Source organism: Taudactylus pleione, unplaced genomic scaffold (genome assembly GCF_031769625.1).
Source record: "Taudactylus pleione unplaced genomic scaffold, aTauple2 ptg001299l, whole genome shotgun sequence".
Classification (NCBI taxonomy): domain Eukaryota; kingdom Metazoa; phylum Chordata; class Amphibia; order Anura; family Myobatrachidae; genus Taudactylus; species Taudactylus pleione.
The window spans coordinates 835,561-861,869 of record NW_028285699.1 but is presented as its reverse complement, the minus strand read 5'-3'; the positions used below and the strand labels follow the sequence as shown (position 1 = coordinate 861,869).

The 26,309-nt window shown below is 51.4% G+C and overlaps 1 protein-coding gene across 3 annotated transcripts in view; it reads left to right on the top strand.

The window, feature by feature from the left end:
* Positions 1-724: 724 nt before the first annotated feature.
* The window catches only part of CAMTA2 (calmodulin binding transcription activator 2), a 205,152-nt gene continuing 179,567 nt past the window's right edge, over positions 725-26,309 (top strand). The window contains exons 1-8 of one of the 3 annotated variants that reach the window (XM_088462966.1): positions 725-1,681; positions 3,095-3,198; positions 13,391-13,458; positions 14,367-14,502; positions 14,706-14,777; positions 15,995-16,148; positions 17,848-17,988; positions 20,531-21,795. In XM_088462966.1, the coding sequence (XP_088319092.1) occupies positions 1,651-1,681; positions 3,095-3,198; positions 13,391-13,458; positions 14,367-14,502; positions 14,706-14,777; positions 15,995-16,148; positions 17,848-17,988; positions 20,531-21,795 (1,971 nt within the window). In that variant the 5' untranslated portion in view covers positions 725-1,650. The remainder of the gene's footprint in view (positions 1,682-3,094; positions 3,199-13,390; positions 13,459-14,366; positions 14,503-14,705; positions 14,778-15,994; positions 16,149-17,847; positions 17,989-20,530; positions 21,796-26,309) is intronic. The other 2 variants (XM_088462964.1, XM_088462965.1) reach the window with 2 other exon arrangements.

The window sequence follows — 26,309 nt, the reverse complement described above, 5'->3', positions numbered from 1 at the left end:
GATAATGAAATAATGAGGGAATAGCCCACACCTGTCCATGAAATAGCTTTTGAGTTGATAGTCCCATTACTTTTGGCCCCTTAAAAAGTGGGAGGCACATATAGAAACCGTTGTAATTCCTACACCGTTCACCTGATTTGGATGTAATTACCCTCAAATTAAATCTGAAAGTCTGCAGTAAAGCACATCTTGTTTGTTTCATTTCAAAGCCATTGTGGTGGTGAATATAGGCCAAAATATGAAAATTCTGTCAATGTCCCAATATTTATGCACCTGACTGTATATACTGATGTAATCTATATTGGAATTGTTACTGTGATAACTGCTGCTGACAATGATCTGTAAGCGAAGTCTGTAATTGGGGTGCGGCGGTTAGTACTACAGAGGGCGACGTGATTGGCTATGAGACCCTTGGGTTTTGACAGACCAAGTGTATTGTCTTCTATATGCATATTTACAGACACGTATGATTCACATTCACTATACACACAACCCAACCTTCAAACTTCCATGTCAGATCTGTCATTATATCTACCCCATAACCCCCCCCCTCCCCCCCGCACACATACACACGCGGTACCTCTCTCTCTCTCTCTCTGTTCTACCAGATTCAGTATCGTGACATTTCCCTTCCCTCTAGCTTATATGTCTCAGTATTGTCTCCTCTATCTAGACCAGGGGTTCTCAACATGCGGTTGTAGAACTACACATCTCAGCATGTCCTGCCGCAGTGTTCGCATTCCGTAATAGCAAAACTGTGGCATTGCATGCCGAGACATGTAGTTCCCAAACAGCTGGAGGGTCGTATGTTGAGCAACCCTGATGTAGACTGTCAGCTCTTGGTCCTCTCTCTCCCATGTCTCACATATGCGCCTCCTCCATCATCCTCCGCTGACCTTTGTGTCGCCGTATGTTGTGTGATTAGTAACTGGCTGCCTGACGCTGCAGATGATGATGTATACGTAGGCCAGAAACTCGGAATAAAACTGCAGCTCTTCACGTGCACCCCAAAGTATGTGTGTGAGCCTCCTAATAGATCCATCATTGGTCACTATGGTTGTGTTACATGGTATCTCTCCATATAATCTCCTGCCCTCCAGGACTTCAGCAACGTCATCGTCTCTCTTCTCACTGATGGGATGGACCATGTGTGTGAGCCTCCTAATAGATCCATCATTGGTCATTATGAATGTGTTACATGGTTACATGGTATCTCTCCATGTAATCTCCTGTCCTCAAGGACTTCAGCAACACCATATTCTGGCTTATCACTAATAGGAAGGACCTGGTGTGTGAGCCTCCTAATAGATCCATCATTGGTCACTATGGATGTGTTACATGGTATCTCTCCATGTAATCTCCTGCCCTCCAGGACTTCAGCAAGGCCATCGTCTGGCTTCTCACTGATAGGAAGGACCATGTGTGTGAGCCTCCTAATAGATCCATCATTGGTCATTATGAATGTGTTACATGGTATCTCTCCATGTATTTCTCACTTTGTGTCCCCTTTGTCACCATCTTCTGTTCTCCATTACTATTGCCCTCCCTAATAATTTCTCCCTTGTCTCTTCCTGTATAGAGCACAGCAAATTCGGACACCCTGTGGCCTAACATCTCTTCTCCTCTCCCCGAGATGTCCAGCTATTTACAATGAATAGCAAGGAGTGTTCCGAGGTCTCAGGTGAGATTATATCATTTGATGTTCATGTGAGTTTACGTCACTGTACAGCGAGGTCTCTGGTAAGATTACAACACTGTACAGCGAGGTCTCTGGTGAGATTACATCACTGTACAGCGAGGTCTCTGGTGAGATTACATCACTGTACAGCGAGGTCTCTGGTGAGATTACATCACTGTACAGCGAGGTCTCTGGTGAGATTACATCACTGTACAGCGAGGTCTCTGGTGAGATTACATCACTGTACAGCGAGGTCTCTGGTGAGATGATGTCACTGTACAGCGAGGTCTCTGGTGAGATTACATCACTGTACAGCTAGGTCTCTGGTAAAATGACGTCACTGTACAGCGAGGTCTCTGGTGAGATTACATCACTGTACAGCGAGGTCTCTGGTGAGATGACGTCACTGTACAGCGAGGTCTCTGGTGAGATGACGTCACTGTACAGCGAGGTCTCTGGTGAGATTACATCACTGTACAGCGAGGTCTCTGGTGAGATGAAGTCACTGTACAGCGAGGTCTCTGGTGAGATGACGTCACTGTACAGCGAGGTCTCTGGTGAGATGACGTCACTGTACAGCGAGGTCTCTGGTGAGATGATGTCACTGTACAGCGAGGTCTCTGGTGAGATGATGTCACTGTACAGCGAGGTCTCTGGTGAGATGATGTCACTGTACAGCGAGGTCTCTGGTGAGATTACATCACTGTACAGCGAGGTCTCTGGTGAGATTACATCACTGTACAGCAAGGTCTCTGGTGAGATGATGTCACTGTACAGCGAGGTCTCTGGTGAGATGATGTCACTGTACAGCAAGGTCTCTGGTGAGATTACATCACTGTACAGCGAGGTCTTTGCTGAGATGATGTCACTGTACAGCGAGGTCTCTGGTGAGATGAAGTCACTGTACAGCGAGGTCTCTGGTGAGATGATGTCACTGTACAGCGAGGTCTCTGGTGAGATGAAGTCACTGTACAGCGAGGTCTCTGGTGAGATGACGTCACTGTACAGCGAGGTCTCTGGTGAGATGATGTCACTGTACAGCGAGGTCTCTGGTGAGATTACATCACTGTACAGCAAGGTCTTTGCTGAGATGATGTCACTGTACAGCGAGGTCTCCGGTGAGATTATTTCACTGTACAGCGAGGTCTCTGGTACATCACTGTACAGAGAGGTCTCTGGTGAGATTATTTCACTGCACACCACAGTCTCTGGTACATCACTGTACAGAGAGGTCTCTGGTGAGATTTTGTCACCGTACACCGAGGCCTCAGGTGAGAATAAAGTATATCATTTGGACCCCTATTAGTAGAAGCAATAATGAAACATTGGCAATATATGAAATACCGTGTGACGCTTTCCTCTATGTTCTGTCCTCTTTGATCCATTTCTGATCCTGTGAATCTTTCCTTCCCTTAGAGAACGGCCACCATATCAAGGTTTTCCTACCCAAGAAGCTGCTGGAGTGTTTACCTAAGTGCACGGTTTTACCTAAAGAGAGACAACGCTGGAACACCAATGAGGTACGGACCCTGCATTACATAGCTCTGCACTAGACTCCGCAGCAGTGGGGCAAATGCAAAATAGTGATCTATGGGGATGTAACTGCGAATGATGGACACCCATAGCCACATGTGTATTTACCACAATGTGATCAGCCATTGCCCCTCAGATATATTACTTTGTCATCACCTAATGTACTCTGTGCTGCTACTGTCACATGCAGCCCTGTCCTCACTAACACATCACTCATCTCCTGATATACTCTGTGCTGCTGGGGACCCTGCTCCTCCCACTATATAACTCTCAGTCTGTGACTTCCTGCTGCCTCCATTCCCCTCCTCACATCATGTCACTGCCCCTGTCACATGCAGCCCTGTCCTCACTGACACATCACTCATCTCCTGATATACTCTGTGCTGCTGGGTGACCCTGCTCCTCCCACTATATAGCTCTCAGTCTGTGGCTTCCTGCTGCCCCCATTCCCCTCCTCACATCATGTCACTGCCCCTGTCACATGCAGCCCTGTCCTCACTAACACATCACTCATCTCCTGATATACTCTGTGCTGCTGGGGACCCTGCTCCTCCCACTATATAACTCTCAGGCTGTGACTTCCTGCTGCCTCCATTCCCCTCCTCACATCATGTCACTGCCCCTGTCACATGCAGCCCTGTCTTCACTAACACATCACTCAGCTCCTGATATACTCTGTGCTGCTGGGTTACCCTGCTCCTCCCACTATATAACTCTCAGTCTGTGGCTTCCTGCTGCCTCCATTCCCCTCCTCACATCATGTCACTGCCCCTGTCACATGCAGCCCTGTCCTCACTGACACATCACTCATCTCCTGATATACTCTGTGCTGCCCCCATTCCTCTCCTCCCACTATATAACCCTGTCACATGCAGCCCTGTCCTCACTGACACATCACTCATCTCCTGATATACTCTGTGCTGCTGGGGACCCTGCTCCTCCCACTATATAACTCTCAGTCTGTGGCTTCCTGCTGCCTCCATTCCTCTCCTCACATCATGTCACTGCCCCTGTCACATGCAGCCCTATCCTCACTAACACATCACTCAGCTCCTGATATACTCTGTGCTGCTGGGTTACCCTGCTCCTCCCACTATATAACTCTGTCTGTGACTTCCTGCTGCCTCCATTCCCCTCCTCACATCATGTCACTGCCCCTGTCACTTGCAGCCCTGTCCTCACTGACACATCACTCATCTCCTGATATACTCTGTGCTGCCCCCATTCCTCTCCTCCCACTATATAACCCTGTCACATGCAGCCCTGTCCTCACTGACACATCACTCATCTCCTGATATACTCTGTGCTGCTGGGTGACCCTGCTCCTCCCACTATATAGCTCTCAGTCTGTGGCTTCCTGCTGCCCCCATTCCCCTCCTCACATCATGTCACTGCCCCTGTCACATGCAGCCCTGTCCTCACTAACACATCACTCATCTCCTGATATACTCTGTGCTGCTGGGGACCCTGCTCCTCCCACTATATAACTCTCAGGCTGTGACTTCCTGCTGCCTCCATTCCCCTCCTCACATCATGTCACTGCCCCTGTCACATGCAGCCCTGTCCTCACTAACACATCACTCATCTCCTGATATACTCTGTGCTGCCCCCATTCCTCTCCTCCCACTATATAACCCTGTCACATGCAGCCCTGTCCTCACTGACACATCACTCATCTCCTGATATACTCTGTGCTGCTGGGGACCCTGCTCCTCCCACTATATAACTCTCAGTCTGTGGCTTCCTGCTGCCTCCATTCCTCTCCTCACATCATGTCACTGACCCTGTCACATGCAGCTCTGTCCTCACTAACACATCACTCAGCTCCTGATATACTCTGTGCTGCTGGGTTACCCTGCTCCTCCCACTATATAACTCTCAGTCTGTGCTTACAAACTGGCTGCCTCTGCTCTGTATCCTGTGACTTCCAGAGAAGCGCAGACGATTACCCCTTCTCCCGCTGTCCTGAGTGAGCGCTGTGACTCGCCTTCTGCTCGCTAACATAGTCTGAAACAAATTTCAAGTTAAGCAGTCGATGGGAATTTTTGCCGTCACCATCAGGGAGATGCCGCAGAAGCGTCACCATAGATGCGCCCAGAATCCAGCTCTTCCAGGTGCCCTTGTAGGAATGAGTTGTTGTTTGCCCACCATTGTTCCCAGACATCGGAGCTCCAGCTTTCACTGCTCTTTATTCGTGGAAAAGGCCGGTAGTCATCTTCCGGAGGACGCGTTTCAGTCCATTCAGACAAACCGCCAGCATGACGTGCACCGATTTGCCCATCCGCTGGTGATAGCCGTCTGTTTCTCCTATGTGGCCGGAGGTCCGATTCTACTTCTGACGCCTGGTTAAACAGAATTGTACATTGGGAATACCTCAGAAGCCCCCCACCTAGTCCTCTTTACTTTATCAGCTATACTTGAGACAAGGCCTTTATTCTCCAGCTGCTCTGCTCGTTGTGTTGGGGTCTTTCCATTCATATTAGACTAGAAGAGTTTGGGGGTGGTGGGGTTGCACACATCGGCTGGGCGGAAATATGCAAATGTCACAGGCGCCGGGATTTGTACAGAGACGGCCACTGGCGGGGGCTGCGCAACTTCAAGAGACTGCTAACAAAGTCGATGCATCGGTCGCTGATCAGTCGATTATCTGAGTTCTGAGTAACCCCATGGTCGTCCAGGATCGATGCCGGAGCCATTTTTACTGCGTACGGGATCACAGTCGTAGATGGAGACATGCCCCAAAAACTTCTGCGATACGTTTGTGTTTGAGTCTACGGGTTTTGCAGGAGCATCATCTATGTTACAGTCACCGACTTCGCTAAAGGTCCAGGTTTTCCCTCAAAGGAAACGGTCACTTTTACCGTAAGTGTTTCCGCTCTTCTCAGAGTCCCCTATTCCGAATTAGATGGAGCTATGGTTTCTTTTGGCTACATTTTCAGCGAGTAGAGTCTCCATAGCTCCTCTTTCTTGAAGACAACACTGTTCTTCACACTGATCCTTCCTTAGTGTCCACAGTGGTCTTCAGGTCCCATTAAAATCAGCACACCGTCATTCCGTTCTTAGGCTCCTCTATTATCATCTAGATGGTGTCTCGACCTGAGGTCTTCTGTTCATGGAACTCGCACTGTGCGCAGGGCGAAGTTTCTGTCCTCTATGGCAGTGGTTCCCAAACTTTTTTGAATCACGGCACCTTAGAGTGTCAGCATTGTTTTCACGGCACCCCTAAGCTTAAGTTTGTTATTCAGAAATTCAGAAAATAATGAAGTAAATTAAATTGTGCCAACCTGTCATCCTTAGGGTCAGTTATGTGGTGGTAGACAGGTTGGCACTTTTGTTTGTCCACATATTTACATTACATTGACCATAAATTATTTAATTTCTACTTCAGGGTCCATAGGGGGTCCACAGGGTTGACCTTGGGGGTATAGGTTGGGAACCAAATCCGGGCACCACGCAGTTAAAGCTTTTAGCTCCCAGGATGCACTTGGGTCCACTCTCCCTATAACCCCGCCCCCCAGCCAGAGGCACCTCAGTTTAAGTTGGTGCCCGGCCGGAGTCGGGTCACCGTTACTGCAGGGGGGCTGCTTAGCAGCCCCTAAGCTTAAAAGAGTTTTATTTTATTATTTTTTTACTACTCTTCAGAGCGGCAGCATCAGACTGTCCAATGGACGTCTGAGCTGCCGCTCCTACACCCCGCCGGCGCTGCGACGCCAGTACAGATCTGGGGATCGCAGCGGGACCCCAGAGTCTGTACTAGCCGGGCTCTGGAGGAATCCCTGGGCTGCTGCCGGATCGACGGGGACAGGTAAGTCGCGTGGTCACCGCTTGCGGTGACCCGCGTGTACATGCAGCCTTATGCCTCCGGTCTCTGGGGACAGACCGGAGGCGCTAGCGGTGGCGGCGGGCTCCCCCTCCATGGAGGCATACCCCGCGTGTCCACAGCCCACCAGGGATTATAGCGGCAGCGGGAGCCGGCATCCCGGGGGGTTAATTGCTAGCCAGGGGAGGAAGCCTTCCCTGTCTAGCGGCTCCTCCCCTCAGCTCAGCGCGCCTTTCAATAATACAGTCTGGCGTCGCTGAGCTGCTTCCTCCGCGGGCCACGCTTCTTCTGAGGTCTCCAGCGGCCATTTTCTCTCTGTGGTGCTGCAGAACTCTTAGGATGTCAGTGAGCCCAGTCCCCCTGCGTACCTGGCCATTTTGGGTGAGTGTACACAGCGCTATAGCCTTCCCAGACACTGAATCTGGGCAGTTGAATGTAGCGACATTGTGCAGTATATTATATGTCATGCTTATGTATGTATATATATTTTTCTGCATTGTATGTGACTTATGCTAGTGCTGACTGTCTGCTTTTTCTCTCACCTGTCAGTGTATATCTATCCCTTTTCTTTATCTGCCCTAATACAGGTGTACCTGGGGTGGTTCTGAGACCTCACATATATATATTTGTTAATATCTGTGAGGTTTGTCACATACTGTTGCGTGCTGCACGTTGCCATATTTTAGATGGAACTGTGAGTTGCGTACGCTGATAATGGGTTCCTGCAGCTAATCTTAGCGTCAGTCAGGACCGGTATGGCGCTGCTTAATATTTCCGTCAAGATAGTCAGATATATCTGACCAGGAGATTGCACACGATACTGCACCCATTATTGCTATCCTGCAAGTCATAGCCTGCAGGAATTAGTGCGGAGGATTTTAACTCAGAAAGGTTTACGTATGCGGCACCATCTGGTGCCGGGCCCCTTGCACGACCCCCTTAAAGGGTGTTGTTTCTCAGGATCCTCTCCTTTGAGGATCGCCGGGCGGGCCCCATTGTCGTCACTCGCTTGGAGTTACTTCACCATACTGCCCTTTTGAACTCGGGGTATCTCGCAATTTCTTGCAATTTACCCCTGTGTCACAGACTATCGCTCCCTGCCGGGGTTTTTCACAGTACATGAATTACCTCCGATACCACATCGGTCTGTCATTCCCCTTGCAGGGATTACCACAACGGCCACCCTGGTGGATGTCGTTTTATACGAAATACTAATTGGCGTGATATACGCCCTGTGGTTACTGACCAGTGGCTCTGCCGTGAACTGGATGGTATATTCGGCTCTTTCCCTCTCACATGGGGGGGAGCCGATCTCAAGTATTATTATCCCTGCTTTGGGGCTGGTAGCCAGGCTCATTCTGGATATAGAGAATGTCGATCCTGCACCAGTATCATACATCTCCCGTTTTCTGCCCAGCGGGTGGATCTCATAGCGGGAGTCTGGCTGTCCCCAGATACGAGGAGTCACAAAGGCCTCCTGTTTCCCATTCCCTGAGGGTCCTCACAAGTAATGGAAATCCCCTTCTGGGATGGATTTGTATGTTAATCATCGGGTTACAGGCATTAATACGCCTCCCATCCCGGCCTGGACGAATTTTACGGATCCGTAGGTGGTAACTTTGCCTGAAATCAATGTACTCAAGTTTTCAGGGCCTGTTGCCCGTCCTACCATGGCCATCGCATGGTGATGCTTTTGTGACGTTTTTCCCCTCCAACACGTCTGAGGTTCAAATATCTTTTTGCCGCTCACAAAATATGCAGTGGTCATATGTGGGATTACCTCATGGGATGCCGGTCTTCTAACTTTCAGGGTTTCGGCGGCGTCTGTATCCGCCGCAGTACCCTATGGCTGCGTTATGGGAAAGCAGAGGTGCACACTCCTTCCAGGGGGAAGTTCTTGTTTGGTCCTGACCTTGACAAGATCGTTGCATCATTGGCAGTATCACTAATGGGGAGATACCGTCTTTAGCTACTCCCACTACATTCGGACTAACTCTGTTAAGTCTTTTTGTCCTCAGGGTCAGCCTAAAGGCCTGTTTTTTCCTAGGCTGTCGGCCTCCACGGGGGCCACCGTATCCAGTACCGAGCAGTCCTGGACTTCCGGACGACCCTGTTTCTACACCTGAGGATATACCCTCAGCCTGACGGGACAGGTCTACATCTGGGGAATTTCCAGAGTGAGGTACTGATTCTCAACGGCCTCTCATTGCTCATGCAGCCTCCTCACAGGCATTGTTACACGGGCCCTTCTTCAGAACTGATCAGGGCCTTACAATCCCAGAAAGCTATACAGTCTTTGTGGTAAGCAGAGCTATTTCGGCCAACCTCACTATCTCAGTGAGGGACTGGTTGTTCTACTTTCTTTTTGGGGCGGTGACCGACTGGTCCTCCTTTGCCTATACTCTGTCTCAAATCCCTGAATCAGATTCCAACGGTGCCTTGACTCAGGTGGAATCGTCCATGCTCCATCATCCGATGTTTGGAACCTGGGGATTTTATGGTATATCCGAGTATTCAGGATACGTACCTACGGGTACATACAGAGCCCTCTCATCAGCATGGGTTCAGGTTTGCTGTGCCACAGCAACACTTGTAAGTTTCGGGCTCTGCCTTTTGGGGCTGTCCTCAACTCCACCGGGGTTTACCAGCTTTATGGATTTTCTGACAGTTCACCTGTTCAGTGTATCCGAATGCTCCTTTCTCTGGACGGTCTCCTACTTTTAGCAGGATCACCAAGGTACTTTACCGCCAGGTCAGGATAACCGGGGCTTCTTCTCGTCACAGAAAAGTCCTCCCTGCATCCCTCACAGGGTTTTCTTCATCTGGGAGCACTGCTGGATTCTCAGAATCTGAGAATTTTTCTGGCGTAAGACAAGATCTCCACTCTTCAACTTCGAGTGTGCGGATATCTACGCAGTCGACATATGTCATTACTCTTTGTGATGCGCGGTCTACCAGAGTGTCTACCTTTTGGTAGGGTGGAATGTGCTCAGTTCCATTCCAGGCCTTGCCATAATTGACTCCCCTCCAGATGGATCGAGTTTTTTCCATCGGATCACTGTTCGAACGATGATACTTTCTACGGAGGCGAGTTGGTCTCTGTCCGGGTGGCTATGGCCATCTCGTCCAGGGTGTTCTTTGCTAAAGACAGTGTCTGGTCCGCATTCATTTCGGGGCAGTTGGACGTCTGTCGCTTCTGCCCTGCCACTTACCTTGTTGATACTTTAAGCTGTCTTGGACTTTCACTCTGGCCTAACCCATTTGTCACGGTTAACCTGAATAGGTTCAGTCCGACAGTGTCACAACAGTGGCTTCCATCTAGGCAACACTGGTAGTTGGGTGGCAATGTTAGGAATGTCACCCATTCTGACATAGTCCAAGGGTCTTCTCCTGGCCAACTCTGCGGTGTTTATTCCCGGAGCTCTCCATTGGGAAGCGGGCTTCCTCAGCCGTCACGGCGTGCATCCCGGGGACTAGTCTCTTCTCCAAGAGAGGTTTCAACTCCTGGTGAGCAGAGGGGGCCTCCCTGAGGGGATTGATCCCCATGGCCTTCTGACTCGATCACACATTACCGGTGTTACAGTCCAGCTCTAGGAGTACTGAAGCTACCTTCAGTGACTCTTTGTCAGTGAAGTGGTCCTTCCACTTTGTGTACCTGTGTCCTCCGGTCTCCCTTCTTCCTCGAGGTCTTCGGAAGTTTAATTCGAGACGGAGGGGCTTTCCTTCTGGGGGCTCCAGGTCGTCCCAGACATCACTGGTACTAAGATTTTCGGAGTCTCCTCCTCGATGCTCCGTTCCTACTGCTTCACTATCTGGACCTGTTGTCTCAGGGTCCTTGTTTTTCCCTGGATCTGGATCGCTTGTCTTTAACTGCGCCCCTACTGTGGTCCTCGGGCTTCCCTGGCTCTGTCTTCATTGAGATGTTTAGAGCAGATAGGCCAGACTTTGCTGGGATCTGCCACGGACTGTGGCATACATAATTCTTATGGTATCGTACCTGTCGATACGATCCTCCGGTGTCCAGGATTTCCAGATATTCTGGCATTCCTTCCAGCTGGCTTGGGTTTCACCCTTGGCCTGGCCTTCCTGACAGTGCGGATCTCTACACTGTCGGTAGGGTTAAGATATGGAATTGCTCCGCTCTGATATCCAGTTCATCCTTTGGAGTGTTTTCTGGATTATGTCTCCATTTGTCCTCCCTAGGGACTCCTGGGGAGTTAGTAGTGGTTCTTTGTTCCCTCCGGGGACAGTCAATGGAACCGCTGGTTGTGATAGCCATTACATGGTCTATTGTTTAAGCTCTCTCTCTCTCTCTCAGGGTGTTTAAATCGACCAGGAGAGTGTCTGAATGGGGAGCGTTCTCATGTGGCTCCCTCTTCTGGAGGGCATCATGTCAGGGTGTGAGTTGCTCTCGCCCTGTGTTTCTTCTTAAAGTGGTTTTTAGGTTCCATATTATTCTGGAACTTATGGTATGGCCATTCAGTTCCCAGTCCTCTCGGCTGTTGTGGCCTCATGGACTGTGGTCCGGCCTCTTTGGCTTTATGTGATCCGTTCAAGTTCCTTATGGTAAGCGGACTCCTTATTGGTGGTCTGCGGTTTCTGGTTTTAACAGGAAACGATGGCCGGCCTATAATGAAATGTTGACTGGATGGCCTCGTATGTCTTCCTCAGGGGCCTACCCATGGGTGGGCATTTCTGTCGTTGAGGCTTGTTTTTTTTCTCGGGCCGTGTAACCCTCGTGGGCGGCTCGTCGTGGCGCCTCGGCTGTTTTGCCTTACTAGGTGTCCACGTGGTCTTCTGTCCATACCTTTTTAAGGTTCTAGGCATTGGTTTCCTTTGCCTCTCAGGATGCTTCCTTTTTGGCGACGGATTCTCCTCTCAGCACAGGAGCGTCCCCACCCTTGGTTGAACTGCTTTGGGACATCCCCAAGGTCAACCCTGTGGACCCCCTATGGACCCTGAAGTAGAAAACAAGAGATATGGTAAGAACTTACCTTTGTTATCTCTGTTTCTACGAAGTCCATAGGGTCCACAGGGCGCCCGCCCTGACGCACCTGGCTTCATATGGGCTGTGTTACTGGTCACCGGCTTCCCGTCTCCTTTTCTGTGAGTATGGTTCTAGAGTGTTCCAGTTTTCTCTCTCTTTTTCTCTCCTCCTCCGGCCTTTGGCTACTTACAATCTGAGGTGCCTCTGGCTGGGGGGCGGGGTTATAGGGAGAGTGGACCCAAGTGCATCCTGGGAGCTAAAAGCTTTAACTGCGTGGTGCCCGGATTTGGTTCCCAACCTATACCCCCAAGGTCAACCCTGTGGACCCTATGGACTTCGTAGAAACAGAGATAACAAAGGTAAGTTCTTACCATATCTCTTGTTTTGGTGATGGACCACCAACCTGAGGCATCCCTTCAAGTGTCCCGAGGCACCCCAGGGTGCCACGGCGCACAGTTTGGGAACCACTGCTCAAGCAGAGCATTACTAGGTGGATTACATTGGAATGGGGCAGAAAATAGAAGGGCTCATTCTACGAGATGGGAGAATGTCTCCTGCTTGGCGCTGCGTGGAGCATCAGCGTTGTAACTCCGTCATGCGGGCACCTGGTCTCCAGTCCCCGGGTTACTGTGCTTGTATCCTGCGATGCTAGTTGTGTACAGAAGATGCTTCCTCACCAGTTCTGCTGAGCAGAACCAACCTCAGAGGCAGCTTTCCAATGTCCCTGTATTAGTTGAAAGAGAGAACAGTGTTTTATTCTCCTGACAAGCCATTAGGAGCCCCTGTGCACCCCCCTACGCTCCAGTTCCCCTTCATGGCTGGTTGTCGTTGTTCTAGAAGGGTCCCGTCCTCCTCCCCCCTGTTGTGCCTGCTCTTCTGTCCTGTGGGGCTTGGTTGGTAAAATCATCGGCTTCCTGCCTGCGGTCAGATATAGATGGGGAGGAAGTACTGTGGTTAGTGTAGACATTTGGAGTTCCCGCACTCCCTGCTGAGCCTCTATACCCCACGGCCTCCATCATCCCCGGTTGGGAGAAAAATATTTAGGGTAAGAATAAAAATCCTAATTTTCTACCTCTGATGAAGACACAGTCGCACGCAGCCCTCCCCTCACTAAATGTAATCACACAGTCACTGTGTCCCGCAAGATCAACCGACTAATTTCCTGAGATAATCTGTGCTGCTGTGACCATTTTAGTGATTAGGTTGTTGCGTCGGTCCCTCCCACTTCAAAACTGGGCTGACCCGGATGTGCAGGAGGAAGAGCCGCGCTGAGAAGCTGCTACTGAGACCCCAGTCACCCGTCCGTCATTCTGTACGTTATCCTATGGCTGTCATTATGTTACAGGAAGGTCTGTCTCTCTCTTCCCTGCAGGAAATTGCCTCTTACCTTATTACCTTCGAGAAGCATGACGAATGGTTATCTTGTGCCCCTAAAACCAGGTAATGTAGCTGCATGTTTATGGCATGCCATGTTTTCTCTCCCATCAATAAGTTCTTTACAGTAGGTCTGATTTTCTCTGTGTTATTGTCCGACATGGTCAGGAAATGTAACCGTTGCTAATTCTCTACTGCGCAGGTTCTCAAACGCTGTCCTCAGGACCCCAAACAGTGCATGTTTTCCAGGTCTCCTCACAGAATCACAAGTGAGATTTTAGTTCCACCAGTGGAACTTTTAAAATGTGTCAGTGAGTAATGAGTACACCTGTGCACCTGCTGGGTGACCTGGGAAACGTGACCTGCGTGGGGGTCCTGAGGACCGAGTTTGAGAACCACAGCTCTAGGGGACTGTTCTCCTTGGGAGACTTCTGTCCTCATTAATACCTCTGGTCGCAGTTCACATCTTTAGGAAATAAAGCAACAAACTCTGTCCGCCTGTTACTGATCCATTCCTGCAGCCTCGCGGTAACCACAATGGCGGCTGTCTCTCCGCCTGGGCGAATCCGCGGTCACCAAAGAGACGCAGACAAGAGCCCAACCAAGGCCCTTGTGCTGCAGATGATTGAAGTCTGCCCGTCCTCTGCAGGCAGTGCGCACAGCCATTATATGTATTGAACCTACATGCGGCATAAAGGTTCACCTGCCACGCTATTCCCCAGCGGAGTCACTGGCTCCTGTATATATGATTTCATACCCCTGAATATTGGTTCCGCCTCCAAAATGAGTGCTGCCCCCCTCGTGCACTTTAATACCCCGCACAGACTACCAGCAACCCGCAGTGCTTCCATGCTTTTCTAACGTGATGTACAGATAACCATGGCAGTCAGTAAGATACTCATGTTTGCCAATTGAAAGATATTATTGGGAAGTGGGAAACTGTGTTGCTCTATGACCTGTCCTCTCTGTGCTAGACCCCAGAATGGCTCCATCATCCTGTACAACCGCAAGAAGGTGAAATATCGGAAGGACGGCTATTGCTGGAAGAAGAGGAAGGATGGAAAGACGACCCGGGAAGATCACATGAAGCTGAAAGTGCAGGGGATGGAGGTGGGTTCATCTCAGATTCTCTTCTGTCTTGGTTACAGTCCGCGCGCAGTTTTTTGACCGGGTGTTTTACGGCGATGGGATCAGCCGTAGGCGGAGGAAACCAGCCGCTGTAATGTAAATACCGAGCTAAGAACCGGGAGTGCTCATAACTCTGCCGTCTATCACAGACACTCAGTGTAATTGTAGTTGTTTTATTTTCGTAGTGCCTCTACGGATGCTACGTCCACTCGTCCATTGTTCCAACCTTTCACCGGCGCTGCTATTGGCTCCTGCAGGTGAGTAACGGGGGGGCCGGAGGATGTGCTAGGTCTGCGGCCCTAGAGACACCCCGATAAGTGTGAGGGCCCTCTCTGATACCTGTACCGTTGTAGCCTACTGCAGCCACATTGACCTGTACTGACACTGGGTAACTTTATGTAAGCATAGCCAGGATACGGCATATCCTTCCTGAGACCCTTCCTGCCAGCTCCATCTCACTGACAGGCGTGTAGGCGTACTTATTAGTATGTCTTCTGTATTGTCCAGAATGCATCCTTTTCTCTCCCTCCTTCTAGTTATTTTTTATTAATTTTGCAGTTAGTGAAGTGGCCACAAGATGTCCTCAGTGTTCTGAGAGCATTTTCGGTTGCCTATAGATTATTGTAGAAGGAATACTTTGTGTAACTGAGCTCTTAAGGCAGCCCTTGTCATATACAGATAGGGGCCTTAATTCATCTGTTAGTTTTTTGAGTTTTTAGTACGCTGATAATGCCAGTTCTGTAGCTTTTTTAACCTTTAAATTAGTTTATTTTGTTATTCCCTGTGGGCGCGATCCAGTGAAGCGCGTGGTTCCGTCCGTACACACATACATAGTACAGAAGAAAAACCTCTTTCCTTTTAGCTCACAGCTCTGTGGGGTGGAAGTAAGAACTAGTGGGGTCATCCTGCCAAACAACCCACCGTTGCCTGAATCTCCCCCCGTGAGCGCCTGAAGAGAACCTGTCATTGCCTTGTGCACTATGTGTGGCCTAAGAAGTCTACCAGTAGAGTGAGCATGAAGTTTCCCTCCGAGCTGTATGCATATGTCCCCTGTGGAGACGATCTTGTGCTCGCTCACACGCGGCTTCCTCCTACAGCTCCTCTGCACTGCGGGGCATGGTAGATCTTGTAGACAGAGGCTTGCAGTATAGCGCCCGGGGTTAATGATTTGTCCAGATGGAGTCTCGTGAGGACCACCAGCCAGAATCTGGTGACTAAATCTAGTCCTAATTAGCAGTGTCGGCTAGGGATGGGTGGGGGATAATAGGGATGGGTGGGAGATAATAGGGAGGGAGTCGCATATTTGAGATCACACAAATTGAGGCTGACACTTGGGAGAAAAAGTGGTTTTGAGTTGTCCATGAGTAGAAAGTCCTATGGGACAGGACACGAAGGATGGTCCTTCCACACTTAGAGTTGCGAATGGGGAATATGTAAGAGAGGGATCAATAATGACCAATTGTTATTCTTTCAGAACCCAGATATTGTTCTAGTTCACTATCTGAATGTACCAGCCATCGAGGACTGTGGAAAGATCTGTGGCCCCATCCTGTGCTCCACAAGCAGTGACCGGAAGGAATGGATGAAATGGAGCAAAGAAGACCTCATAAGCCAACTGAAACCCATGTGTAAGGGACAAGAGGGGGTGTAGAGAGTAGTGGCAGCTTATCTATCAGCCATAACCCATGTGTAAGGGACAAGAGTGTAGAGAGTAGTGACAGGTTATCTATCAGCTATAACCCATGTGTAAGGGACAAGAGGGGGTGTAGAGAGTAGTGACATCTTATCTATCAGCCATAACCCATGTGTAAGGGACAGGAGGGGGTGTAGAGAGTAGTGACATCTTATCTATCAGCCATAACCCATGTGTAAGGGACAGGAGGAGGTGTAGAGAGTAGTGACATCTTATCTATCAGCCATAACCCATGTGTAAGGGACAGGAGGGGGTGTAGAGAGTAGTGACATCTTATCTATCAGCCATAACCCATGTGTAAGGGACAAGAGGAGTGTAGAGAGTAGTGACATCTTATCTATCAGCCATAACCCATGTGTAAGGGACAGGAGGAGGTGTAGAGAGTAGTGACATCTTATCTATCAGCCATAACCCATGTGTAAGGGACAAGAGGAGTGTAGAGAGTAGTGACATCTTATCTATCAGCCATAACCCATGTGTAAGGGACAGGAGGAGGTGTAGAGAGTAGTGACAGGTTATCTATCAGCCATAACCCATGTGTAAGGGACAAGAGGGGGTGTAGAGAGTAGTGACAGCTTATCTATCAGCCATAACCCATGTGTAAGGGACAAGAGGGGGTGTAGAGAGTAGTGACAGCTTATCTATCAGCCATAACCCATGTGTAAGGGACAAGAGGGGGTGTAGAGAGTAGTGACAGCTTATCTATCAGCCATAACCCATGTGTAAGGGACAAGAGGAGTGTAGAGAGTAGTGACAGCTTATCTATCAGCTATAACCCATGTGTAAGGGACAAGAGGGGGTGTAGAGAGTAGTGACATCTTATCTATCAGCCATAACCCATGTGTAAGGGACAGGAGGAGGTGTAGAGAGTAGTGACAGGTTATCTATCAGCCATAACCCATGTGTAAGGGACAAGAGGGGGTGTAGAGAGTAGTGACAGCTTATCTATCAGCCATAACCCATGTGTAAGGGACAAGAGGGAGTGTAGAGAGTAGTGACATCTTATCTATCAGCCATAACCCATGTGTAAGGGACAAGAGGGAGTGTAGAGAGTAGTGACATCTTATCTATCAGCCATAACCCATGTGTAAGGGACAAGAGGAGTGTAGAGAGTAGTGACAGCTTATCTATCAGCCATAACCCATGTGTAAGGGACAAGAGGGGGTGTAGAGAGTATTGGGATCTTATCTATCAGCCATAACCCATGTGTAAGGGACAAGAGGGAGTGTAGAGAGTAGTGACATCTTATCTATCATCTATAACCCATGTGTAAGGGACAAGAGGGGGTGTAGGGAGTAGTGACAGCTTATCTACCAGCCATAACCCATGTGTAAGCGAGAAGAAGTCATTTCAAACCAACTAAAACCCTTGTCTAATGGACGGTAGGGGTGTGGAGAGTAATGTGGGGTGTGTATATTCGAGTTGAACATGGTGGGTAAGGCGAGATATGGCGAATGGTAGAATTGTATGGTTTACCATCCATCTATGGCCATTTTTAATCAGGGGGAAGTTGTCTTCCTGTTACTTGATACATTATTTGGGGAGAGGCCCATGTTCTGTACGGGGGGAGAGGTTACAGCACCTTTTATCAGTGAGTGAGTGAGGGGTACATCCATCTTTTGTCTTCTTTACAGTTCATGGAGTTAAGTGGTCCTGCAGTAATGGGAACGGAACCAGCGAATTCTCCATAGAGCAACTTGTGCAGCAGACGCTGGAAACGCACCAGGCCAAACCCCCGCCCCGCACCCACACCTGTCTGTGTAACACCACCCTGGGTGAGTCTATGCCCCCCCATACATCCACACCTGTCTGTGTAACACCACCCTGGGTGAGTCTATGCCCCCCCCATACACCCACACCTGTCTGTGTAACACCACCCTGGGTGAGTCTATTCCCCCCCCCCCATACACCCACACCTGTCTGTGTAACACCACTCTGGGTGAGTCTGTGCCCCCCCATACATCCACACCTGTCTGTGTAACACCACCCTGGGTGAGTCTATGCCCCCCCATACATCCACACCTGTCTGTGTAACACCACCCTGGGTGAGTCTATGCCCCCCCCATACACCCACACCTGTCTGTTTAGCAGCACCCTGGGTGAGTCTATGCCCCCCCGATACACCCACACCTGTCTGTGTAACACCACCCTGGGTGAGACTATTCCCCCCCCCCCCCCCCCATACACCCACACCTGTCTGTGTAACACCACCCTGGGTGAGTCTATGCCCCCCCCCATACACCCACACCTGTCTGTGTAACACCACCCTGGGTGAGTCTATGCCCCCCCCATACACCCACACCTGTCTGTGTAACACCACCCTGGGTGAGTCTATGCCCCCCCCCATACACCCACACCTGTCTGTGTAACACCACCCTGGGTGAGTCTATGCCCCCACCCCCATACACCCACACCTGTCTGTGTAACGTCACCCTGGCTGAGTCTATGCCCCCCCCATACACCCACACCTGTCTGTGTAACAGCACCCTGGGTGAGTCTATGCCCCCCCCCCATACACCCACACCTGTCTGTGTAACACCACCCTGGGTGAGTCTATGCCCCCCCCATACACCCACACCTGTCTGTGTAACACCACCCTGGGTTTGTCTATGCCCCCCCCTCCCCCCATACACCCACACCTGTCTGTGTAACACCACCATGGGTGAGTCTATGCCCCCCCCATACACCCACACCTGTCTGTGTAACACCACCCTGGGTGAGTCTATGCCCCCCCCCCCCCCCCCCATACACCCACACCTGTCTGTGTAACACCACTCTGGGTGAGTCTATGCCGCCCCCCCCCCCCCCCCCATACACCCACACCTGTCTGTGTAACACCACTCTGGGTGAGTCTGTGCCCCCCCATACATCCACACCTGTCTGTGTAACACCACCCTGGGTGAGTCTATGCCCCCCCATACATCCACACCTGTCTGTGTAACACCACCCTGGGTGAGTCTATGCCCCCCCCATACACCCACACCTGTCTGTTTAGCAGCACCCTGGGTGAGTCTATGCCCCCCCGATACACCCACACCTGTCTGTGTAACACCACCCTGGGTGAGACTATTCCCCCCCCCCCCCCCCATACACCCACACCTGTCTGTGTAACACCACCCTGGGTGAGTCTATGCCCCCCCCCATACACCCACACCTGTCTGTGTAACACCACCCTGGGTGAGTCTATGCCCCCCCCATACACCCACACCTGTCTGTGTAACACCACCCTGGGTGAGTCTATGCCCCCCCCCATACACCCACACCTGTCTGTGTAACACCACCCTGGCTGAGTCTATGCCCCCACCCCCATACACCCACACCTGTCTGTGTAACACCACCCTGGCTGAGTCTATGCCCCCCCCATACACCCACACCTGTCTGTGTAACAGCACCCTGGGTGAGTCTATGCCCCCCCCCCATACACCCACACCTGTCTGTGTAACACCACCCTGGGTGAGTCTATGCCCCCCCCATACACCCACACCTGTCTGTGTAACACCACCCTGGGTTTGTCTATGCCCCCCCCTCCCCCCATACACCCACACCTGTCTGTGTAACACCACCATGGGTGAGTCTATGCCCCCCCCATACACCCACACCTGTCTGTGTAACACCACCCTGGGTGAGTCTATGCCCCCCCCCCCCCCCATACACCCACACCTGTCTGTGTAACACCACTCTGGGTGAGTCTATGCCGCCCCCCCCCCCCCCCCATACACCCACACCTGTCTGTGTAACACCACTCTGGGTGAGTCTGTGCCCCCCCATACATCCACACCTGTCTGTGTAACACCACCCTGGGTGAGTCTATGCCCCCCCATACACCCACACCTGTCTGTGTAACACCACCCTGGGTGAGTCTATGCCCCCCCCCATACACCCACACCTGTCTGTGTAACACCACCCTGGGTGAGTCTATGCCCCCCCCATACACCCACACCTGTCTGTGTAACACCACCCTGGGTGAGTCTATGCCCCCCCCCATACACCCACACCTGTCTGTGTAACACCACCCTGGGTGAGTCTATGCCCCCCCCCATACACCCACACCTGTCTGTGTAACACCACCCTGGGTGAGTCTACGCCGCCCCCCCCCCCCCCCCCATACACCCACACCTGTCTGTGTAACACCACCCTGGGTGAGTCTATGCCGCCCCCCCCCCCCCATACACCCACACCTGTCTGTGTAACACCACCCTGGGTGAGTCTGTGTGCATGTGTGTATGTGTGTGTTCTCTGTACAGAAAATAAATGTGTGCCCATACTGTGCCTACTCCTCTATTACACCTAAACTAGCTTTTTGTCTTGTTCCTTAAGGTTCAGCCGGGAGCGTCCCACACAAATGTACCAGTACCAAGCACCGCATCATCTCTCCAAAGGTGGAGCCTCGACTGTGCCCATTCCCTGCTCTTACTGAGGTCCAGAACATCTCTTCATCTTCTACAGAGCCAGACCAAGGCAAGGAACGTAGACCTGGGCACAAGGGGGCCAAGGCACCTTTGGCAAATGACCCCAGCTCCTCACATTCCTTCTCAGACCTCCCAGACACCACTCAGACGTCCCCTCCGCTGACGCTCACCAATGGTTTCTACACCGATAGGGAGCTGGCTGGAGTCACCATAACGACTACCCCTGGTGTTCCCGGCATTAGTGCAGTGCTGGTGATGACCGGAATCGCTGAGAAGCCCTTGACATTGACACCAAGCCAACATCTTTTGCCAACAGACACCGGAAACCAACCTGCCACCGTACCAGTCGGTATTTCCATCCTGCCTTCGCCTGTAGAGGGTCTCCTGCTCTCCTCCTCACACAGCCTGGAGGTAGCAATGGAGGCAGCTCCCGGGGGAAGCAATGGAACTTTCGACCCAGACTCCTTCCTCAATAGTCCTAAGGAAGGACAGACTTACGGTGGAGCGGCAAAGGCTGATGTGTTTAAAACGGAGATGATTGATGGAGGGGTGGAGGACCTGGGCTCCAAAGTGGAAGGTTACATGGAAACAGGCAGTCTAACAGAAGCTGGATTAGTAACAAACGTGGCCGAGGAGAAGCCAAGTGTGGTAAATTCGGGAATGGAGGAGGAGAGTGGCGAGGCGGTGGCGGAGGAGGTCAGCCGCGGATCTGAGATTGTTATGGAGGACACAAAGGAAGAACATGTTAGCTCCAGCGATGAGGTGAGGGCGGACATTGTATCAACAGCTGAAGGACAGGAAGATGGCGAAACTCCGGGGACCAACATGAACGATCTCTATTCCATCATCCAAAATGATTTGAGTTCTTCTTCTGGGGCGTCCAGTGTTCACATGGAACTGTCTGCCGAAAACTTCAACATCTCCTTCGACAGCCAGTTCCCGGACCTCATCTCCGATTTGATGACTGACGAAGCTGCCACAGGAGGGTATGAACAGTTTGGGGAACCTCAGGCCAATTCTTCTCCAGTTCAAGCGGTGTCTGGACAACCCCAGCAGATGCAGCCATTGGGAGGAAGTACTTCTGCGGTTACAGACCCTTTCCCTGAGCCAGGAGACACTTCCGCAGGGCTTGTCGAGATTACAGACTTCTCGCCGGAATGGTCCTATCCCGAGGTAAGGGGTCCCCCTACCACCCTGTGTTTCCCTGTGCTGTCATTCCCTTGTTGCTCTTGTGTCAGTAACGGCGCCCTCTGCAGGCTCAGGTAATAGTGAGTGCTCAGCTCAAGATTGTGCCGATGTAAGAAGATCATAACTTGGGTTTAACTAGAGTCTCGCAGCTAACACTGAGCCTGACTCAGCAAGGAGCGCACGCACCCAGCCACTGCGAGAATATGCTAATCAATGCATACGCACGTAGACCGGAGCACAATATGCAGACGTCCAGCCCCGTATTAATCCGCCCATCTCCCTCTACTCACAGCCTGATGAGTACACAAGATAGCGTAAACATCGGTAACATCGAGAACCATCGCCCATATTTGCATAATAGTGGTTGACCAGACCTCGCGCAGGATCTTTGGAACTTCCTGTGTGCACGGAGACTCATCACTGCGTCCATCACCGCACTGGCTTAATTATGGACGCCCCTAAAAAAGCGTCCCAACGCACAGGCACGCCTGCATTCGCCCGACCGCCCCCCCGTCACCACCCACGAACGGCATTTCCTGTCAATCACTACCGAAAGGGGTCTGCGTTAATTTTGCGTGTAGTCTGCGTACACTTACCCGATCGCATCGGCTAGCTCGCGCACTCGCAGTGCGATGCATGCGCAGTGCGAAAACATCGGCCGAGTGCGTGTGTTCTCTCACTTGCGTTGCTTGCTGAATGAGGTCATTTACTAAAGGATGATTAAAAATCAATCTAAATCGATCAATGTCGAGTAAATCACACATTTACGAACACTTCAAAATCACCATAAAACATCGTCTGTTAGTAAATGTGCGATTTAGCCCCAGAAACACAACATTAATGTTGATCGATTAAAATCGACCTTTAGTAAATTTACCCCTTATACGGTCACCCACCAGCAGGAAAATAGCGGCTCTCTACCTCATCCAGACTGGAACGGACATTGGTTTAAATCTCCACTCTTGGGGCCTGATTCAGAGCCGCTCGTAAGCGGACGCTCGTTCGTTATGAGCGATGTTCGCACATCTGCGCATGCGTACGGTTTGTAATACACGTGCGAACCAGTCAGTGCGGCCGAAAATCGTTTGTTCGCTATATAGCGAATGGCTGCTATTTTGAGTGACAGGAGGAGGCGTATGTGGGTGGTAACGGGAAGGTGCTTGAAAATGGGGAGTGGAGATCCGAACGCAGGCGTGCTTAAGGGTCAAAACGGGTGTTTTAAGGGTGTGCATAATTAATACAGCAGCGTCATTGACCACGTCACTTGGTTTTTTTTTTTTACTCAGAACTACTCGCAAAATAGCGGTTGAAAAAATCAACCACAAGAATAGCGAGCAGTTCATACGCTGTACGATGTACTCGATTAATCTATTAAATAGTGGACATGACGTATGGTGCGAGCGGCCAGGGGGCGTATTTTTCAAAATTACAGCCGCAAGTTTTGCTCGCAACAGACTGAACGGATCATTTGAATAGCCACCCCTTGTTTCTACTTCAGGGTCCATAGGGGGTCCACAGGGTTGACCTTGGGGTATAGCTGGATCTGGATCCACGGGCACCACGCAGTTAAAGCTTTGCTGCTCCCAGGATGCACTTGGGTCCGTCCTCCTCTATACCCCGCCCCGGCCACAGGCACCTCAGTTTTAGTTGGTGCCCGGCCGGAGTCGGGTCACCCTGTCGCAGTGGGGCTGCAGGAGCAGCCCCTAAGCTTTATTTTAAAAGAGAAATTTTTTATTTTTTTCTTCTTTTTTTACACTTTTAGAGCGGCAGCATCAGACTGTCCTTTAGGACGTCCACGCTGCCGCTCCTTCTCCCCGCTGGCGCCGCGACGCCAGTACAGCTCTGGGGATCGCGGCGGGACCCCAGAGCCTGTACTAGCCGGGCTCTGGGCGTGCGGCGGCCCGCGGATACTTCAATGCAGTCAGGAGCCTCCGGTCTCTGGGGACAGACCGGAGGCGCTAGCGGCGGCGGCGGGCTCCCCCTCAATTGAGGAATACCCCGCGTGTCCGCTAGACCACCAGGGTATCAGGCTGGTAGCGGGACCGGCAACCCGGGGGTTAATTGCTAGCCAGGGGAGGCAGCCTTCCCTGTCTAGCGGCTCCTCCCCTCAGCTCAGCGCACCTTTCAACAAGCAGTCTGGCGTCGCTGAGCTGCTCTTATCTCTCGGCCACTCCTCCTCTGAGGTCTCCGGCGGCCATCTTTACTGGCACATCGCAGACTCCCAGGCGGTATCAAGTGGACCGGTCCCCCTGTGTACCTCTCCCCTGCTAAAGGACAGTGTACACAGCGCTATAGCCCTCCCAGACACTGAATCTGGGCGGTTGATTGTAGCGGAAGGTGCAGTGAGTACTAACTTTTCTGCATTGTATGTGACTATTGCTAGTGCTGCCTGTCTGTGACTTATTCTCCTTGCTGTCAGCTTATAACTATCCCTTTCCTTCTCCTACGGCCCGGCAGGTGTGTGGGGGAAGGGCGTTTTTCTGAGACCCTCACTTATATAAAACACGTATTTGTGGGGTCAGTCACATACTGTTGTGTGCTACACAGTACCATATCTGGGCTGTTGTGTCGCATACTGGTGATTGCGCGGGTGCTAAAACCGTAATTCCTCTGGTGATACCTATTTCTTGTGTATTTACGGTATCATGTCGGATGAGGAGACTGAGCGCTCTGTGGCTCCTGTGCTATTTTCCTGCAGACGCTGTGCTGCTGGAGTTGATGGGGAGGACTTATCTCAGGATGGTCTGTGCGGGCGGTGCCAGCTGGTACCGGGCCCCTCCAACCCCCCTGTATCACAGGACCCTCCTTGGGCGATGTTTTCACAGGTGCTGGCGTCTATTGCGGACCGGTTATCGGTCCCATCAGCGGTCCCTTCTAGGGCGTTACCGCAGCCCACCATCCCCCATTCCCCGAGGGTTCCACAAATGTTGCGGTCTTCCCCCGGGGCCCAGACTGTGGGTCCTTACTCGGGACTGCCTGTGTATGTGCAGTCTTCCCCAGGGACGTGTCAGTCTGTAGTGCCTTTGCAGAGTGTTGCTCCGACGGCTCCTCCGCCTTGGGTGGATGTTCTATCCAGCTCCGTACAGAGTCTGGCGGCTTCATCCTCGGCGTTTCACTCTGTTGCAAGGTGATGTGCCACCAAGGGTGTCTAAACGTCCGGTTGTGAGTTCACTAGCTGCGCAGTTGTCGGACTCGGAAGTGTCCTCAGATGATGGAGAAATCCATGAGGACTCTGACTCTGATGTCATGGGGCAGGAGGTGGAAGCTAAGTCCTCCATTAATGTTCCAGCCTTAGTTAGGGCGGTGCGGGCTATCCTACATGTTGAGGATGATGCGCCGGCTCCTAGGTCGAAGTTTCCTAATTTTAAAAAGGCCAAGGTGACCTCAACTGTGTTCCCCCTGTCTGATCAATTATCGGATCATATGGCGGCGGCCTGGCAATTACCTAGTAAGAGGTTCCATCCACAGAAGAGGTTGGCGGCGAACTATCCTTTTCCTGAAGCTCATTGCAGGAAATGGGAAACTCCGCCGGCGGTGGATTCCCACGTTACCCGCTTGATCAAAAGCGCGACGTTGCCATTGCCGTCTATCTCCTCTTTGAAGGATCCCACGGACAGGAAGGTGGAGACTTGTTTAAAGTCCATTTATTCTCTTTCCGGGGCGGTGGCTCGCCCGTCCATGGCTATCTCCTGGGTGGCTAAAGCCATTGAGGCATGGGCCAATGCCTTGGAGGATACCTTTCCTGATGAGGCTCCGGATATCCAGAGAGCGTTAGTGGGACAGATGCGGGATGCAGCTTCCTATATTGGGGAAGCGTCTTTGGATGCCAGCCTGCTCACTTCTAGGGTGTCGGCTGCAGCGGTATCTGCTCGGCGCTCCCTGTGGCTGAGGTCCTGGAGGGCTGATGCAGATTCAAAAAAGGGTCTGGAGGCCTTGCCTTTTAATGGTGATTTACTATTTGGTCCGGATTTGGACAGAATAGTGGATACTTTGGCTAAGTCCAAGTCGGCTTTTCTCCCTTCGGCCTCTGCGCCGGCTAAAGTGAGGAGCTCTGCCTTTCGGTCCTTTCGGGTTCAGGGTAAGGCCAAGGGCCAGTCCTTCCCGAGACATTCGGCGACCAAGGCCGCACCCAAGCCCAAGAAGCAGGCATGGAGTGCTCGGCGCCCTTCTTCCAAGCAGGAGGATAAGCCTGCTGCCTGATGGGACGGGCCTCTCTCTGGGGGACCCCAGAGTGGGAGGCCGACTTCTCCAATTCGCCCAGTGTTGGCACAATACCACCACGGATGCCTGGGTTCGAGAAGTAGTCTCTCAGGGGTACGCCCTGTCTTTTCGGTTCAGGCCGCCCCACCAGTTTTTCTGTACGAGTCCTTCTCTGGACAAGACCAAAGCTGGTCAGATTCAGGTAGCTATAGAATCCTTGCTACAAACAGGGGTCATTGTTCCCGTTCCGCAGTCTCAGCGCGGGACGGGGTACTATTCTACTCTGTTTCTGGTACAGA